The sequence below is a fragment of the Anopheles coustani genome, chromosome 2 (assembly GCF_943734705.1).
Source record: "Anopheles coustani chromosome 2, idAnoCousDA_361_x.2, whole genome shotgun sequence".
NCBI classification, from domain to species: Eukaryota; Metazoa; Arthropoda; class Insecta; order Diptera; family Culicidae; genus Anopheles; species Anopheles coustani.
This window is the reverse complement of record NC_071289.1, coordinates 70,718,528-70,738,761: the sequence shown is the minus strand read 5'-3', so window position 1 is coordinate 70,738,761 and position 20,234 is coordinate 70,718,528. Positions and strand designations below refer to the sequence as shown.

Genomic DNA, 20,234 nt, shown 5'->3' with positions numbered 1-20,234 from the left:
TCAGTGTGGAGCTAATGCGGCTACATTATTGAAGGAAGGAAACAAACGCTTCATCCAACGTCTTCTACCGATAGAACGTTCATAATTTGCGCAACACCTTAGTCTCCCCGCTTCGGTTATTCCTTCTAAAGAAAGTATTTATATAGCTTTTGAGGCGACTTGTTACTTACTTAATACGGCACCGGCACGGAAAAGAAATGGCCGACATCCCGGAAATGGTGCTTAAGTGTGCGTTCGATGGAAACGATGGGTTGCAATTTCGTTAGTCCAGTATTCGCTACCCAACTTGTGACTCCGGAGGAATCGATTGTGGTTGTGTTAAAACCTTACCCCCCTTCTCATTCCCCTTTCCCCTCTCCAATTTAGTACCCGGTAAATGCTGCTGCTAACATACGGTGCTACACTTCCGCAAAGGAAGAAGCTGCCAAACAAAACGCTACCGGACGTGGGCACGTGCGTTTGGGAAGTCGTAAAAACTTTATCATCCCGCATCAAACCCAAAACTAGTCACCAACTCTCCGTTGCTTTTGGCAGTGGGTAAATCGAATCGAATCGCAGTTCGGAGTCCATGAGGGGGCATCCATCGCGATTACGTCGGTGCACGTACACAACATTCGTGAGAATATAGATATATCAAAGTTTATCTATTCATATATAAACATATTTATATTTATATATATAAACAAAAATATATATATAAATATACATACATTAACACATATACATATATATACATATATATATTTCCGCTTGCGCATTGAGAAAGCAAAACCGAAAAAATGCCACAGAGCAGAAAAAACGCGAAAATCGAACGGTACGGAGGGAAGAAAAATTTGCTTAAAAACGTATTATAGAAAATTAAAAACAAAACAAAAGAAATACTCGAAATGGACGAAAAAAAGAAAAATGGACTACATCAAACTTCAAAGCACATTGGTTCCGGTTATGTACGCTTTGATTTTCCACTCCGCGCAACACTTCTTCTTGCGTGCCATTTAGTCTGGGCTCGAACACGTATCATTTGTTTTGCACCCATCGCCTTTTGTTTGTTCTATATTCATTCCGGTGATTTAACAAATTGATAATCTTTTAATCGAAAACCATTCCCCATTACGGTTACGCAATCGAACGAAGCTTATAAACATACAAAACAGGATAACTACGAGGGACCTAGACCAGCATGAATAGACCACGGAGGACGGTGACGACATCGATCGACGAGAGAAGCATACAAAACAAAACAAAAAATAAAAATAAAAAAAAGAAAACTACTTAAGAAGATACCCAGCCGATATTTGGACAATATATAAACGTGTGATCACTGCCGCTATTTCGCTTCATTAGTAGGGAAAAAAACAAAACAAACAAACAAGTCAACAAGCAAAAGAAAAACAAACTAAAAAATATAACGAAGCAAACATTCTTGGGTATGAAAGAGAAAAAAGAAAGGTAGAGAAGGAAAAACAAAAAAAAGGAAACTACTAAGGTAGATGAACCGAGACAGGTGAAGATGTGGCCATCGAAGTAGCTGGCAACGGGGAGAGAAATCATTTAGAAGACAACCACAACTCATCTACATATATAAATAGCTTAGAAAGGTCGAAAACCAAACCAAAATAGTAATATATATATATACATATTTATATTTTTTTAATTTTTCGCCCCAGATTTATGGCCTCTTCGAAAGCGTTAAGCAAAGCTCGTGGTTATGCGCTGTTACCGCTCCGGCTACACTCCTTTGTAGGGAAGCAGGTTTTTGTTTTTCGCGAATCCTAGTAGCCAACGTGTAAGATTATTTAGTCAAACAGGCTAGCAGAAGGATCTCGGCCACATCTATTGGATTTGTTCCTTCGCCGGTGCTTATCATCCAAGCAACACGAAACACACGCGTCAAAAGAAAAGCGGAAAGGCAGAAGTAAACAAGGTGTATAGATAGGGAATTGTAGTAGCATTGCGGAGGAAGAGAGAAAGAAGGATATTTAATGACTGCTGTGTACCACACACACACACACACAGGACACATAAACACACACACACACGCACACAAACACACATGCACACACACAGCCAAGTGTAGCGATTCGGTAGTAATTGAAAGGTCGCTGGGCGATCATTGTTTGTGAAACGAAATCCTTGGTGCGAGTAATTAGAGTGTTGTAAAAGGCATTTGATTATTTAGCACGTACTTTGATTGGAAACGTTTAATTTACATTTGTATATACATTTTCATCAGTATACGCTTTGTTTAAATTGTTTGTTTACTTTTTTTCTATTTCTATTCAGCATTGTTCCAAATTCTGTTTGACGCTCAAGAAAGGCAACAGTTTGTCGTTACGAACAGCCCTTTTACGTCTAAGAAAACGAATAATGATATCGCTTGTGGTGTACGAGGAAAAAGACGGGAGAAAGGGTTTACGATTGATAAAACGTGTCCGCACGAAAAAAAAGGATTTTATTTATTACTACTTTTGTTCCTTATGCACAGCCCTGCACCCCAGCCCACTTAAGCTCGGGTTTTGCCCCACAACACATAGAGACAGAGAGAGCAAGTGCAGCGTGAAGCAGCCACTAAGGGCACGCCGGGTGGATTTTTCTGACACTTTATTTACTTTAGTCCTGCCGTACGAGAAACAGTTTTGATGTATAACAGCAAACTATTAGCGAAACATACTGAACGTAGAATATATAATGTAGAGGGCATCCCCTTCCGGTACACAATAGACATATTTGTATGTTTGGGAAAGCGCATGTGTGTGTGGGTATGCGTGTATGATAGTGTGGATGTGCGATAATTTGCAATTAGTAAGTGCAAGGAGTTTGTGCACTGACCAAAAACAAGAAAAAACCAAAGTTTGGTTTTCGCTGCGCCAGCCAGCGCATTGTAAGAGAGACGTTCTGATACATTTGCAAAAAGACGAAATAAAAAAATCGTGTATACAAACGCGTAGCGATAGGGGGCGATATTTGGTGGATTTGTTAGTGGAAGGAATTTTTTCTTTGCTTCACGACACGGTGTAGGACCCTCGGTAGACTCAAACATAGCGCGGCGTGGTGCTCTAGCCGCGTAAATGCGAAACCGTTCATCAACACAAACCCATCAGTAGATAAATAATACATTTAAAAAAAAACCAAACGCTTCTAGGTTATGTGCATAATGTTAGATATGGACAAGTGTAACCAACTGTAGGAAATAAAAAAAAACAACCCGATCTCTTCACCTTCTCGCAACGGTAGTGACTCCCCCAAGACTCACCCCCGCCACGTAAAGACTCTCTGTCGATCCTAGGGAGAGTGGAATATCCTAGCCCGCGTTAACTGTCAACGGCACTCGATCATGGCCCGCATCCTTCATCGTTGGTTGTCTATTATTTTCCAAGGGTGTAGCATCAAATCGTATCATTTCGCAGGTGTCTTTCACCCGACTCATGTAAGCATCGCATAAGCCAATACGCAGTAAACCAATAGCAAAAAACAACAAAGCAAAACCTAACATAAAACAAAAATATGCGAAAATACTCTAAAGCAGAGGATGGAATCATCACGAAAATAGTTCATTAAAGTAGTAAAATAGACAAAAGAACAAAAAAAAAACAGCAGAGTGAACCCGTGACGGTGATACCAAAGTGTTTAAAAGAATATACAAAAAAAAGTAGGTAAAAAGGGAAATCAAGTAACAGTTACATTAATTGAACCTGTATCGCTTACCGATCCGATACGACAACGGACACGGGCAGTAATTGAAAACGCAGACGAATGAGAAAAAAACAGGAAACAAATTGACAAGAAAAGAAACCAACACACTGTGCTAAAATAGAAAAAAATCTGCCAGCGGTAGTCGCTCGAGAAAAGAAACAAAACACACAAAAAATACACGAAACAAACTAAAACATCAATATATCACTGCCCTAAGTGTTTCACTAAAGTAAACGGATCGAAAAGATAAAAAGAAAACTAGAAGCTCAATGCAAAATGAACCTTTCGCGATGAGAAAGATGCGGGTTTCTATATGCATTGCAAACGCTTTGGACGTTGGCCAAACGGGCGAGCAGCCCGCTTCCGCGTTGTTCTTTTCTCATCCTCTTTTCAAACTGTGCCGATCACGGATGCGAAAGTGATCGCGGCGCGCGATTCAGTATAATTCTAGTATTGGCCAAATCAGGGGGGAAAAAATGGCATAAATCAATAGAGTCGAGGGCGAGAGAGGTAAAACAATATAAACACAAACCAACGGACGTAGCGTATTATCACCGGGGTAGACGTTTTTGACGCGGTAGATTTTTCTACAACAACCCTTTTATGTGCGATCTAGTGGATAGGGAGAGACAGAAAGGGGAAAGGGAAAGCAGAGCAGCCTGCCCTCTGTAAATGGTACTTAACATTTTGCATAAATCAACATAAATAGATGATCTCCTGCGCCGCAAGCCGCACTCCACTTTCGATAGCAGCTTCCTTTCCACCCTCCTTCTACTACTCCTACCTGCAGTTATGCGCGTCTTAGAGCTTAGGTGGCTTCGTTGGAGTAGGTCACTTCTGCTCATGATTAAGGATTCGGGTAGACGTTTGATTTCTTGAGCACCATCATCATGATGGTGCTCCCGCGCCTGTGCTTTGCTTTTGCCTACCCAATGTTGGGTCCGAGTTGCGCTACCAACAATACAAGAATAAGAAACAACGGGATAAACAGAGAAAGAGTAAGAAAGAGATGGAGTATGTGTGTGTGTGTGTGTGTGGGTGTGTGTGTGTGTGAATTTGTGGCAACAAAACCCACCTGTAATATGGGAGGACATGGTTTCAACCAGCGGCGAAAACAAAAGTAAACTGAACAGTCGTACACAAAAAGAAAAAAAAACGTAAAATTACACAGGAATATTTTCACAATGTAAGAAACTTAAAGTCTCCTTTTTTGTCCATAGTGTGGTGAAAGTATCGAAAGAAAGAAACAACTGTGACAACATACAAAAAAAAACAAACAAACAAACAAACAAACAAACAAACAAAAAAGCAAACCCAAACCAACAATCACATATTTAGAATAGTTGTGAACTATTTGCCAGAAGATATAGGAGGGAAATGAAAAAAAAAGTAGAATAGAACGACATAACAAAGGTGAAACAAAGTGCTGCCCCGTGACCATCCAAGATACGTAATTTGATACGAAGAGCGACTCATTCAACCAGAAGTGGAGAGAAGGGAAGGACTACCATGACTAAAATAGAAAACAAAAAAGTTCACTAGAAACAGTTTGATCAATGCTGAATTGAGTGAATGTGAATGAATTTTTAAAACGGCGCCTGAATTGAACTCAATTGTGGTTGAATGGTTGTAAACGGTTCGAAACTGGATGAAACAAAATGGCACACAAAGTGCAACACAGCACAGGAACTGCACAAATTGCATTTTGCTAGAAAAACATGAAATCCTACTCTGTTTGTACGTGTCTCCTTTTATTCCCGTTGTTTCTTATCCTTTCGATTTCTAGCGGCCGGTCGGCACCTGAAAACTTGGCACAACACTCATCTAAAGCTCCCCCACATACTGTTGGATGTTAGCGAGCAGAGCGTTCTGAAGCGACTTAGCAGAAAAAACAGATAGCAAGTGAGGGTGGCCTGAGAAAGATAACAATCTATTCCTGCGGGAAGACGAAAGCATAAAGCACATGTACATCCTTCGAACCAACGAGGTTAAGCGAACGAGAAACGTACGAGAAAGAGAGCAAAACAAACGCACATTTTACATTTAAACAATCGATAGCAACCATAGAACACAGGCAAAGGGAAAAACATTCTATACTAGCACTATCCCGGTGGAGAAGTGGGCTCACTAAAGAAACTATAGCAAATAAAAATGAGAAAACAAAACAAACCAAAAGTAGCTGAAATAGTGGGGAAAAAAAACTCAAATATTATTAAAGAAAAAACAAACATGCCACACACAAACACCGCAAAGTAAAATAAAAAACCAAAACAAAAACATATACAAGTTAAGCAATGTAACGGAGTCGATGATGTACGATATATAGTGTTGTATTAGGACAAAGTTCTCATACTTGTGTACTCACGTATGTCCCGAGCGATTTTTCCGAGCCTTTTTCATTATGTGTGTGGGTGTGTGTTTTTTTCTTCGTTGCCCGAATGACTGCAGGATCTCATTGGTTGTTCTGTTACCTTTGTCTTTCTATTTTCCGTTCACGTTTCATCGTCATTTCACTGCACATCATCATCATCAACTTAATTTTTACCTCTATAGTAACACGCGTAAACACATACGGCTTTTTTGAGTGTGTATGTGTGTGGCCACAAATCGGCGGACAGACAAAGAAAGAGAGAGCGCGCATGAATGTAGTGGCCCGTCTTTATATCACCACTAAACATTCATCAGAAGGATTAGAAAAAAAACACATGAAAACATTATAAAGCAAAGTGACGACGAAAAAGAAAAAAAAATCACTGAAAAATATAACACTGGACATTAGAACCTAAAAGAACGGAAACAGAATAAGAAAAGTATAGGTGAGGACGAAAGTAGTACACAAGACATCCGCGCAAATGCCAGGCAGACTTTCTTCGACTACGATCGAGATGATAGCCAACGACGTTACATTCCTCTCATCCTTCCCCTTCCCCTCTTTACGAGCATCTCTAGGACTAATTGTAAGAGCGAACTGGATTGGCATACATTTACGGTGAGCAAAGGCATGAAGAAGCGGGCAAGCGAGCGAGCAAGTAAGCAAGCAAGCAAGCAAGCAAGAACCACTAGTGGCACTGGTGCGGCGCGGGTTTGAGGTTCTAGAAAGAAGGAAAATTGCTGCAGAACGCCCAGACAGGAAATGCGAGTAGGAATGCGAGAAGAAAATCGAAGACCGAAACCGACATCGGAAGAGTTCGAGCATATGCAAAACAGCAAGAGTATGGTAAAAAAAAGTGTTACAAAAAAGTCTGAAACTATATAATAAAGATACAAAAAACTAACATTATAAACCGTGGATGAATCGTGATGGAACGAACGAATGAAAGAAAAGAAAAAGTAAAAAAAAAATCTTACATGATAGTTCTTTCCAGTTGAAACCACGTAATGTGCCGTAAAGGGGTTATGTCAAGAAATATGATGTTTTACATTTCATTTTATTTCCTCTCGCGGAACCATCTCTCGTGGGTCATCATTATTCATACACTTTTCCATAGCATCACGGTATTTGTTGCTTCCCCTATCGTATTGCTCTTCGGGGATGCAGTTCCCGCCTAGTGACCCCATCAGAGGCTATATTTTACAACAACGTTTCAGGTTTTTTTTTTTTTATTTTTTGCGCAAAGTGCACCATGCACGTGCCTCGTGTACTTTTTTAATAATGTCCTCCATCGTTACTGCTTGTATAAAATATCACATTACAAAATGAAGGAGGGGATGGGGAGATTAAATCAAGCGAATGGTGAGTAACATATGTAGGTACCCTCCCCCCGAGGAAGGGGGGCGTATTATTTAGCTTTGCACCGATTGCGCAACGCTGGGAACAAAACGGAAGTGCAACTGGAATTTGCCAGCTCTGCGAGCGCAACCGCGGGATGTACGGTCGTTTAAGCAAAAACTTATTTTCAATAATATGAAGCTCTTACCGCAGTTGGATTAAACAAACACACACACACACACACACACACCGGGATCCGTAACGGATGGCAGCGAAGCAAGAATGTGGTGCTAGCCCCGCAGCAGTAGGCGCTGCTACTCAAGGTTTTTTTTTCCTTTCGTGACGGAAAAGCCTACTGCGAGACCAGTGGAGTCGATCAGCGTGCGAGTACTATACGCTGCCTCCGCTGCTGTTGCTACGCGCAAATAACGGATCGTCTCGATCAATCGGTGGCGGTGAGGTGAGCACTTCGACGTTCTTGGTAGGACCCTGCGTGAGATAGCCGGCCGTCGTCGAGGGAGCACCTGTCGAGTACATTTTTAATAATGAATTTTAGTATTTTTAGTTTATAGTTATTTCGCGCCGAGGATTTTATAACGTCTAACATAATCAATAATGGCATACATAGTTCATTTCACGGGAATGGGAAAGGGGATGCAAGATAGCGGAAGGAATTATGCGAGAGAGTAGAGAAGACGAGTACAGCCTTGGGGAAGGGAGTGGAAGTCAAAGAGGCCGTAGGGACATTTACGCAACACTTACCCATCAGGTAGCCCCGCACGTCGGTGTCGGTGATGAACAGATCATGCCGCTGGTCGCGGTACTCCGCCCAGATCGGATTCTGGTTGAGGAGGTGCGTCACCCGATCACCGTAGGTGAGATTGGAACTCATCGCTTTGAGGGCGGCCACGATTTGTGCCTTCACCATGGCCGGATTGGTTGCCAGCTCGAAGCGACTGTCGAGTAGCGCCAGCAGGTAGGGAATTAATTGACATTCGAGTGATTGACGTATCAGCGAGTCCTGTGGGCGAAATTAAAGAAGAAAAAGAGGGGATAAGTGGGGATGTGGATCTTATGTTTTCCTACCCCTCGCAATCGATCAAACGTACATGTTGGCATTTGAACAGTCGGCACAGTGTCTCGCAGGCGGTTGCCGTCAGATCGCGATGGTGCTCCATGCAGGATTTGAGCGAGGGTATGCACTCTGTCTGCGAGATCGCACTGACGCAAATCTAGTTAAACGGAAAGGGTTTTGGATTAGTTCACACGTTTGTTCGTTGGGCAGTGTCAACAATATCTCACCTCCGATAGCGACAGCTGATGCAATACTGTGAGGGCACTCTTTGGCTGTACGGAAAGTTGACGGAAGAATTTCGGTATGTGTCCGAGGACCGGTATAGAATCGGCTAGATTGGGCTGGGCGTTTAGTAGCAGTACCAGCGCCGTCGTCGCCAGATCCAGCACGCCCTTGTCGACACCGGCCCGGCTGATGTTATCCACGATGAAGTCGAGCAGGTCGGCAAGGAACTGTTTCGGTTTGCGCAGCGTCCACCCTGGATTGGACACGTACAGCCGAAGATACACACCGGAAACAACCAGCTCGTTCGAGAGCAGTTCCGGGAGGATGTCCGGATCGCGCCAGCTCATCTTGGCGTTGCGTTTCTGGGCCGCGTGGAAACTATCGGCTCCATCCCGCACAGCGTCGGACACGCTCGCCCGAATGTCATCGTTCCAGATCAGCTCCGGGTGCTCGTGGATCGATTCGAACATCTGTACCGCCAACGAGGTGGAATCGATCATCGCATCCAGGAACACCGGTGGCAGATACTTGCACACCGTAATGCGCACCTTCGGGCCACTCAGCTTGTCAGCGTTCATCTTCGCCAGCAGCTCCGCGCACTGCTCGCGAATCTGCGGATTATTGCAGTTGCAGAACAGATCGAGCAAGTAGATGACGGCACCCTTCGCGTGCGCCTCCTTGATCAGCTTCGGTGCATTCAGCAGCCCGGAGAGTGTCTCAAGCACGCGCGCCCGATGCTCGGACAAATCGGGATCCTTCAGTACGATCAGATACAGGCCGACGATCTCGCAGGCCGCGATTTCCGTCACACACTCCTTGTTGCGCGAAACCAAACAGACCACCTCCAGGGCAAGCTTTTTCACCGCCCGATTCTCCTGGCCGCACTGAGTCGTGGACAGCAGACCGAACAGCATCTCGAAGTGACCGATGCACTGAATCTCAACGTTCGGGTTCGACTGTAGCACCGAAATGAGTGCCTGCAGTGCCATTAGAATATGACGGATTGCGTGAGGATCGGACGCAAAATCGTACCGGTGGGTAGGACCGGCTCCACTAGCTTCGATACTGGCCGCCTTGCCGAGCTGACTCCGTTGCTTCGAACGAGCGTACTCGCTCAGTACGGCGCTGATATCGCTACCGGGCACCGCACCACCACCAGCTGCCGGTGGTCGTTTCGGGGGCGGTACCATCGGTTTCCAGGTTTTTGTCGGTACGAGAATGTCCCCTCCGAGGATGGCCGCTGTTGGGTGGCTATTTTGGATACTCACGGCTCCACTAGCAGCAGTAGTACCATCTACGATTCCATTGAGGTGGTTATACCCTTGCTTTAAAAACTCCAGCAAATCCATGACGAAGCTCTTCGGATTAACGATGGTGAACGTTGGCATTTCGTTGTACACGCGAATGAAAATGCCACCGATCTTAAGCTCATCTCTAAGGAAAAAGGAAAATGGTTAAAAATAAAATTCAGTTTAATCTTTTCTTTTCTAATTTTGACCAGCATTGACATGTCCCGGCCAAGTGTGTGAGTTGGATGGAATAAACAGGGAAGGCTTAGCAATCATAGTACACTTTTTTTGTAGGGTAAGCCCAGTCTACAAAAAGGAAAGATTAGGGATGTTGAATCATGGTTATATTCAGAGAGTGATTGAAAGAGGTAGTTTAAGGAAAAATAAGGAACATGGAAGTAAGTATGGCCATCACAACTTGGGTCAGTTCAACGATTCACCGTTTTCGATCTCAACTAACCAACTGTCAGTTGCTTCTAACCACATGGCAACCATAATTAAATATTCACGCGAAAACTAAACACCCGATAGCCAAGTAGGCCGTTGTCTATCGAAATTGAATATTTGTGAAGTTTAGTCGATTGTTTAGCTACGGTTATTATAGGAGTTTAGAAGTTACTGACAGTTGTTTGGTTTAACCCGAAAACGGTGTAATAGCGCTCGAAAACGATCGATTTAAGGATTACCACGTAAGAGTGAAACAACTTACCGATGCGCATCGAAACTAAATCCCTGTACCAACTCGTATATCTGCGTGACGTCCTCATACTGCTCCTTGGACGCGTTCGTACGCTGGTACTCGAGGAAGTCGGTCAGTTGGGCGCGCGTTCCATTGTCCCAGATCAGGTACGGATTGCGCGTATTCGAGTTCAGCATCTTCAACACATCCTGCTCGCTGTCCGTCACCATCTTCCCGGCCACGTACGGGGTAAGCAAACGATCGAGAATGTTCTTCACCACCCCATTGGCCGGTGGCTGGACATTACTGATTTTGTACTTCTTGTTCTGCAGCCCCTTCTCACACTCGATCGGCTCGGCCGTTTCGTCCGTCGTTGCTACATCACTTCCTTTACGTTCCTGCAGTGCTCGATCGATGACGGCCACCGACTGGATTAGGCTCGAGTTGTTCTGGATCAGATTCGATGCGTTCTGTGAGTAAGTTTGGTTTGGCACGCGTCCAACCAGCGCTCCGCTGGCCGCAGTTTGCGGCGAACCACTGCGTGAACCTGGGCTAACACTGCCACCGCTCGTTGTTTTCGCAGTCGCCTTAAGGACGGCCGCTTTCGGGTCGTCCAGCAGCGTCATACTGTAGCCGGCCAAGGCGACGCAGGCGAGCAGCGAAAGTTTGGCCAAATTGTTTGCCACCTGCTGCTGGTTCGATTTCTCCTCCGACGTTACGCCACTCTCGTCCAGCGTGTAGTCGTAGTCAAACAGGAACATCATCAACGACCAGAGGACACCGTTCCGCACGAGATCGCACTGCAACTCGAGATTGTTTACGGCCAGACTCGTCACCAGGCTGACCGACAGGGAGTGCTTGAAGTACACCACGCGACACACATCCACGATCAGCTGCGGCAGCTCGAGGATCTTCTTGCGGCAATTGTCGAAGCAGCAAGCGACATCGAAGCAACGCGTTATGTTCGAGATCACCTCGTAGTGCAGTGCGTCACGCTTCGAGTCCCCGCCCATGATTGAAACGCACCGCGAGTACGCATCCAGCAGTGCCTCGATGCCCTCCTCCCGCCGCAGCTCCTCCGCGTTCAACGCTGAACAGTGCACCGTGTGGTAGCACAGTTCCGATGCCGCACTGAGCAGTGGTACGGTTTTGGAGAACAGCTGATCGTCCTTCGTTTCCAACCGGATGGTTTTGATCAACTGCGGATAGCCAGCGTACTTGTACGGGCGCAATTCCTCCGAGTAGCGTTCAAACAGGATCGACTGCGTTCGTAAGATCAACACGATATTGCTAGGATTTGGCCCATCGGTGTTGAGCGCATTGCGGGAGCACAAAAACTCATACGCTCGATTGACACGTTCGAAGATTTCCTATCGTGGGTCAAACAAAAAAAAAAGTCAATGAGGAACTGTGACGCTACACACACAGCACTTCTGCTTACCCTTCCATTTGGATTCTTATCGGGATGATACATTTGAGCCAGCTTGTAGTACGCCTTCCGTATGGCAGCCTCCTCCGGGTGAGGGTTTTTGCTAACATCAAACTCCAAATCCAGGTACGCCTGAGTAACCGTCATTTCGGAGGGTTTCTTTTCAACCTCTTTGCGCCAAGCGTCAAGTGTATGCTTTAGCAATTGAACCTGCGAAAGAATTTCATTAGTTTCCAATACATTGAAATGCAAGAAAACGGCTGAACATTCATTCTTACCGGATCCGGAATGGGCCAGTTGGGGAATTTGGTCGTGTCGCATAGGTGACGCAGGTAGAAGATGTTGCAGAACAGCTCGTTCTCCAGCTGCGGATAGCTGATGACCGGAATCGCTAGATACGGGTAGCGTGCCATCGTGTGCCCCTTTAACTTCGGCGTAAAGTCAGCAATGTGTGCGGAAATCTTCTCGATCAGCATACGACGCATCTCCGAGCTCCAGATCACCTCCGGCGTATCGAACTCGCCGAGGAACGTCTCCGCGAACTTCTCCGCACTATGGTTCTCCAGGAAGCAAATCATCGCCTCGGGCAGTAGCTGACCAAGGATGCTGCGGTGCATAATACCCGACTGCGAACCGCTGTCCTCGCTGCGGAACGCCTGCTTCATGTGCGTCATCTTGAGGAATCGTGCGATCGGCAGAATGTTGCTACCGGTGTACATCAGCATGAAGTAGAACACGCCCGTCAGGTACACCTTCGACATCTCCGGATTGTCCTCCATGATTTGGCAGAGCAGTGTCGCGACGCGCTCCAGCAGACCCGGATCGTGTGTCAGGCAAACCTGAACGATGTGCGGCAGACAGATGAATTCGGACAGCTTGCGCGAAAGGCGCGGCCCCGGGATGAGTACCGCCTCACCGTCACGCGCCCGACTCGGGAAGAAGCTGGTGCACTGGTTGAGAATGTCCAGCACGTGTTGCGCAAGCTCCGTCTCGTTGAACAGCGGGGTGCCCTTCGCCATCAGGCACCACTTGAGCTGCGGAATCTGCTGCAGTGAACGCCACCCATCCATTCCCACGGCCCAGCAGCGAGTCCGGGGCGTTAGCACACCCTTTCCCCAGAGCTCGCGCAGCTCGGAGAACGTGACCGGTCCGCAGCGCTCCGGCCGCTCGCTGTCGCCCCGCTCCACGTTATAGTACCAGTCTTTTTCCTCGTGCAGCTTCATGTTCGGGCCGGCCTCGATGACGTTCGTTTTGGTGTTCAGTGTGGCGCGACCTTTGTGCAGGTGGGCAAGCGTGATCAGGTCGACCAGATAGTTAACGTGATCAACCAGCGGACGACAGTTGGACTTGTGCAGCACGAGGTTTTTGATCAATATGATCAGCGCATCGCGAAGTGCTGGCGAAAGGCACTAAAAATGAAACAAAACCATTTATAAGTGTATAACACTCCGGAGCCTATATGGCATACAGGTTTACTTACCCTATCTAACATCTGCAGTATGTATGGCATATCGCTGAAGTACCCAATCTCCTCATAATACCGCTTGTACACCTTCGCCAAGGCTTTCAGTGATGTCACCGTTAGCTGATCGTCGTTTAATCGATTCCGACACAAAACTCTCCGATACAGTGCGTTGAACAGTTCGATACTATAAAAAAAAGGAGATCGTTAAAAATCATACATTAACATGTCTAATCTAATCCAATGACTATCATTTACATATTATGTATTGACCCTCGAAGTATTATGGTAAATGTGAATGAATAATTTTGGTTTAAAATAAAAATAAAAACGAATTTCCTTTGAATTCAACATTATCCAGATTTGGTAATAAATACTTACGGGTTTTTTACTAAATTCGATGGCCAATCGTCACGCTCCAGCAGCAACCGTATGTAGTAATCACCGATCTTCAGCTCGTCCGCTATGCACGCGTACTGTACCTCAAACTCGTCGTAGTTCCACGCCACCAGCATATTCCCAGCCAGGTCCTTGTCGGCCGTAAACTGGCGCAGCTCGTTCTCTAGCGCCGTTCGCAGCTCCTCGCGCGTCTTCAGGTTCCAGATCAGGTTCGGCATCGCGTGGTTCTTGCCGAACTGGTAGAAAAATAGCGGCAGATTAACGGCACCCTGCTCGCCGATGGTCTTCTTCTTCTGGTTGCGCCGATTGCGCAGTACGATCGGGCGGTTCTTCTGCGTCTGCTGCAGCTTCTCCTGACGCACATCCAGCAGATTCATGCCCCAGTGCTTGATGCCTTCCAGGTGCTTCTCGATGAGGTAGTTTAGGCGCTTGGTATTGTTACCCGAGTGCTGCACCGCCAGCTTGAGGTTGTCGCGGAAGTTCAGCCTGTCGTCCTCGACGTCCTCCTTCGGGACGGCTTCGTCACTTTCCAAAAATGCTAGCAATCCAGCCGGCTGTGGCAAAAATAGCACCACAAAAGGAATTAAATTTTATGGATTTAAATCGGTCTACGTGGGAGTTTTGAGAGAATGGTTTTGTCACAATCAAAACTAAAATTACAGCAGCACGTTAACTATTTAGGCTCACATTAACCGGAGGGCCGATTATCCGTGAGTTTGAAATTGACAAACACTTAAACATAAACTCGTACACAAAACAATCAAACACAATCCAGAGATTCAAAATTATCAACGATAATTTAAACGCTTGCTAAGATGCATGTGCAATCAGACTGTATCGATATCAACGGCTCAAAAAATAACACAACTGAACTTTTAAACAATGTTGAATTAATTTTAAATTTGACTGTAAAAATCCTAGATAGTTTTTCACCTAGAAAATGCAAATTTTTAGCCCGTTTCACCGGGCAAATAAGATATTACTTACAAAAATCCGTTTCAACAGGTTCATCGCTTCCGGGCTGTCCGTTATCCAAAGGCCCACCAGATGTCTGGACAGCTGCCGATGGGCGATCATGGTGGAATCGTTGGTCGGCGTATAGAGTGCCACCAGCAAATGACGACAGAGGGCCGCCTCATCCAGCGCTAACGTTTGCATCTGGCTCGAAATGGCCGCATCGCCTTCCTCGATCAGCGCTCGCATCACCAACCCACTGCCCTTGACGATGGCAAGCGAAGGATGCTGAAACAGTTTGTACAACGTGCGACCCCTCGCGGCCACCATCTCCAACAGCAAATCAAACTGCTTCCCATCGGTGGTTTCGCTGTATGGTACGCAGAGCGCGAACGTCAGAAAGTCCAGCATGGCCGAGAGAACGAGCGCACCGCTGCCAAGGTTGACGTGCTTGCTCCACATGTCGAGCAGCTGCTCGAGGAATGCCTTCGTGTGGAGCAGCGAGGATTTGTTCAGCTGCTCCTGCTTCAGATCATGGTCCGAGTGCATGAGTGAGTTGATCATATCGATTGCGGCGTACGTCACCGCCAGATCGTTCCGCTTGAGCGCGTGCACTACCTTCAACCCGACCGCCTCGCGAAACCCGGGCAGATTCGTGAACGCGGCGAACCCAGCCTTGCTCGCCAGCAGTCGCCGAAGCACGTGGAACGATGCCTCCAACTCGACGTTGGTTAGCAGCGCGTTGTCTTCCTTGCTACCACTGATCAGAGCCTGCAGGGCGCCCGTTATCAGTCTTTCCTTACTCTCGGCAAAAAGGCTCTAACGAATGAAACGAGGAATCATAATAATTAGCCACTGGATGTACTGTGTACTGGTGAGATTTTATCTGCCTACTTACATCCTGAGTGACACTATAGTTGAGGCCACTGTAAGGAATGTTCGCATTGAAGCGCTCCATCACGTCGATTCGCTTTACCGGATACTGATAGCAGCTGATTATGTAGCGCAACAGGTTCGCTTCCGTTTCCTCGTCCACGCTCACCGTCAGCGGTCCGACCCGCTTACCGCGCGGTGTATTAGAAATCCGGACGTGCACATCCTGATTGCCGCACGACCGCACCGCATCCAACAGCGTCGCCAGCAGCGAGTCACGATCGTTTGTGATGTACGAGCGCACGAGCCCATTTTTGTACTCGATCGAAAACTGCTGAATGTTGTCGGCATGCCGTACCAATGCGTACACGTTGTCCAGTGGACGTAGCGTGCAGATGCTGTAGGTTTGCGGATCCCGCTCAAGTACGGTCGTATCGGTGAGGCAGAGGATACGGCGCATCGGTTCCGAGTGGCGCGGCGTTACCTTCAGCACAGTAAATTCCGACATGGACGTCTGGTGCTGGTCGCCACTGTATGCCCCGAAGCGCTGCTGCTCAAACTGCTCGAGCGTGATCTGCTTCTTCAGCACCTTGATGTCGATGGCCAGGTACTGCTGGGCGTTCTGGACGATCATCTGCACTATGTCGTGGTTGTTCTCGACGCGAAACAGATGCAACCGACTGTGGCCCCCGTACGCCAGTACGATGCCGTTCTTGTAGTCCTGGATGCCGATGATGCCATCGATGTCCTTGTAGTTGTAGCTCGCCAGCACAGTGTTGGTGGTGGGATCGAGCTGATCCAACGAACAAGGCGTCACCTCCAGTACGGTCGGGAGCGTTGTGCCGGACCAATGATGTTTGTAGGCATTGAATTTCTGTGAACGAAATATAGACCAAACGAAACTTTGCCATTCCATTGCTTGTTTTTATCCGCCCCATTTGAACTTCTTTTTCAATAGGAAAATGAACACAATCAAACGAACAAAAATTAATCAAATTTACAGATTTCCTACAAACGTACGCCTCATCCCTTTTACTTAGTATTTACAATCATGATATAAACACACTCCTGAAGCCAATATTATACGTGTGCATGTGTACTTTAAAAAAGTTCTACACCTATTTGAGCATTTTTCTACCGGAAGATCTGTCCCATTCTCGCCGCAGAAACAAACTGAGGGCTCACTCACTTTTAGCACCGTACTGCACGGCAAACAGGGCAGTACCGGAGGCGATAGCGGAAGAAACGATGCAACAATTGTCTTTAGCCACCATGTCCACGGAACCCCCTTACCACCGTTACCACCATCAACAACACCGCCATCGTCCTCATCGCCCCGGACGGGCGGGTGATGCAATGAAGAGGCTGATGGAGAGAAAGATGACGAATAGAACGACTCGACAGGACTTTCTACATCATCCTGCAAACAACAACAGAAACGGCAAAGCATGAGCAAAAGGTAATGCAGGCGAGGAAAATGAGAAAAAGGGAAGAGATAAAGTGGGAGAAATTAAATTAAAAAAAAAAATACAGTCTAATATACCGAATCTACGTTCTCGATCGTCTGTGACGTTCAAATGGGGGCTCATTCAGGAAGGATTGCGCGCAACATGAAATCACGTCACGAACGCGTGTTGACAACGATAGGACCGGATCCAGACCGTGAACGGAGAGGTGGTGGGAGTTAAAAGAAAGGATTTCTCTGCCATTACAATTTCCTCATTGACGGGTTGCTGTTTTGCCGTGCCGTGGTACATGAAAGTCCATAGACGATTTGGTTAGTTACGGGTGAACACCGATGGATTAACCATAGTACAACCAAATGTTAGTTGTTTTGTTTTTGACGAAGAAAAGAACGATCCATTTTTCGCCCCTTTTGCATTTGTTAGGGCAATCAAGCCAGATAAAGTGCGTTGTGAAGGTGTGGATTTTGTTTCGTTTCCAATAAAGACCATTTGATGTTGCACAATATGTTTCCTCATATCAACCGGTTAACCGAATGATTGTCTTGCATGTGGTTAAATTGATTATTATTCCCGCAAAGTTACTGATAGTGAGGAACCCATAAAAAAGGATGAAAAATTCTTCCCATCCGTTACAGCTTACATTTGACCAGAACATTAAGACGGTACAAACAAACAATGAAACTATACCTCCTCCTCGCATGAGATAACGAAAACATATGGCCACAATCGTGATCCTACCGACACTGATTTCACCAAACAAACACACACACGCAACATCTACCCCATGAGGACAAGAGTGCGATGAGAGAGAGGCGAACAATTTTGGTTTGATGTACAATTTAGGCTTTGAGATGCACAAAAGTCAACGAAGGCTATGCTTACCGAGGCCTGCTTCGGTTTCTCCGCGAATTCCTTGTGGTACTTGAGCAACGACGTGAGTATTTCGTTGCGGTTTTCCGACGACAGCTTTATCGTATCGATCTTCTTGTCCTTTCGGAGATTTAGCACAAACTCGTAAGCCGTCTGGAAAGGGAAAAGAAAGCAAAAGTGTACAAGGTGCAGGTCAATCGAAACGGACGATGAACTTACGTTTCCGGAGCGGTTGGGAAGTACGCTGATAACCTCACCGTACAACCAGCGGTTGGTGGGATCGAACTTGTCCGGATTGTAGGTGGACACACCCACCGAGCCGATCGAAAGGATGCGTTTGTACTTGCCCTTCCAGGAGTGCTTCGTCACGAGGAAGCACTCTAAATCGACACCGTGCTCGGCTGTGCTCGCCATCCTGCTGCGGTTTTACTAATCTGTCACCACGGCCGACTCCCGACGCCGAACGTATTGACGCGCTGACCTCGGTCGTTGTTCCGCTGATAAGCCACCAAACCGCCGCTAGCGAGCGGACGGTATGATTGGTTCATAAAACAAACGTTTTTAAACGATGCTGCTCTCCCGAAAGTCGGTCGTCGGCAGCGACATACACCCGCGGATACTTTGAACTTTTCCACCAATTGTGCTTTCTTTTACACTAGGCACACTATCGCCAGAAAAAAACCTGTCGGTCGTCGGTGGTAATGGGATACAATTATTGAACGCAAACTTTGCCTCTGCCGTTTGATATTTTCGTGCTACCGGTGTTACTTTCTCCCACCAGCGCCAAACACTCCGCTTCGTGTTGTGCGTGTTTGCGCGTTTTTCTTTTCGATTAGGTTCATTTCACTCGTCGAAAAGTAAGAGAAACATCCTGCATTTCGGATATTGCGGCGGGGTGACACGGTGGTATGAAGGTTCAAATGGATGGTCTACTACGTTACATTCGGTGTCACAAATCCACTTAGTGGCTGCAATGAAGGAAAAAAGAAAAACATAAAACACGCATTAACTTTTCGTTCAGCTTCTTTGGAGTGCTCCTAGCGGACCGATGCATATTTCATAATACAGGAAAATGTAAAAAGATAAAGCACCGCAAGCATTATGCCTGCATAGTTGACTGGTTCAAAGAAGATTGCATTATCGGCGCACAGTTTGTATCGCAGAGATTCGTGTGGGAGGCTTCATAATGATGCACTGACACACAAATTCATTACACAAGCTCGCCACTGATAAATGCTGGGGGACCATGTGGGGTCAATTGGTTGTGGAAGCTTAGCAATTTGCTTCCTATGTTTGCCACACTGCGACGATGCAATTGATGCTTGTTAATCGAACCAAGCTATGAAATAAATCTGTCATGCAACCCGGTTGTCATAATACAACCCGATCGTTGCTTGATCATCCTAGAAGGACAACTGTTTCGCGATCCATTGCAGCCTTCTTTCTACTTGCTGGCGAAAAGAAGCCTTATCTGTTGCTATAAACAATTAAAAAAACAACCAAACAGACGGCCTCGAGTCATCGCACAAACCTCCATTGCAACACGCACGTACGAACGAGAGAAAAAAGACACTCAGAATGACTCATCGATGTTAGGAAAAATATTCCCAACAGTACACGTAGTGGACAGGATGATACTTGTAATATCGAAAACTGGATAGTTATGAAAAGGGGAGTATACCCTACAGTGGCTCAGCCGCTGATGCTTCAGCACAAAGCACACCTCCCCATGGATGCATCAATTTTTCACTGCTTCTTTGCTTCGGTATGACGGCTAACATTCTCATCAAATTACACGCATCTAACAATGGCTGGCGAATCAATCTTCAATTGACGGTCACAGGATCGTTCTTTATCACAAGCAATGAGTGAAAATGGTGCCAACACTGTTCTAGCGGCGGTAGATGTACTTTTTACACAATAAAAAACAATACCTGTACGCGAAATTCACGAAAAAGTTTGCGCCGTACACAGCCGAGCTAGCGAGACTTTCCCTCTCCCCCTTGTCATTCACTGAATGAATGTTTAGAATTAGTGTTGGCAGAATCGGGATTCGGAAGATTCGAAGATTCGATCCCTAGACGGATTCCAAAGATTCGAATCCCATTTGA

The 20,234-nt window shown here is 46.2% G+C and overlaps 1 protein-coding gene across 1 annotated transcript; it reads right to left on the bottom strand.

The window, feature by feature from the left end:
- Positions 1-7,244: 7,244 nt before the first annotated feature.
- On the bottom strand, positions 7,245-20,136 carry LOC131263365 (dnaJ homolog subfamily C member 13). Its single transcript, XM_058265553.1, has 14 exons — positions 20,058-20,136; positions 18,343-19,091; positions 18,136-18,276; positions 15,813-16,661; positions 14,948-15,733; positions 13,943-14,514; positions 13,580-13,748; positions 12,378-13,508; positions 12,112-12,309; positions 10,701-12,040; positions 8,705-10,136; positions 8,512-8,634; positions 8,165-8,423; positions 7,245-7,926 (listed from the first exon to the last, which is right to left on the bottom strand). Exons 2-14 carry the CDS (start codon positions 18,535-18,537, stop codon positions 7,793-7,795), a joined length of 7,329 nt encoding a protein of 2,442 aa, XP_058121536.1. The 5' UTR covers positions 18,538-19,091; positions 20,058-20,136; the 3' UTR covers positions 7,245-7,792.
- Between the last annotated feature and the right edge of the window lie 98 nt (positions 20,137-20,234).

Excerpts from the sequence above, each read along its gene's own strand:
- LOC131263365 (XM_058265553.1), bottom strand. The coding sequence starts at position 18,537 with ATGGCGAGCACAGCCGAGCACGGTGTCGATTTAGAGTGCTTCCTCGTG. Across the intron at positions 15,734-15,812 it reads ACTATAGTGTCACTCAGGAT|AGCCTTTTTGCCGAGAGTAA; the intron begins GTAAGTAGGCAG and ends TTCATTCGTTAG. Across the intron at positions 12,041-12,111 it reads ATAAGAATCCAAATGGAAGG|GAAATCTTCGAACGTGTCAA; the intron begins GTAAGCAGAAGT and ends GACCCACGATAG.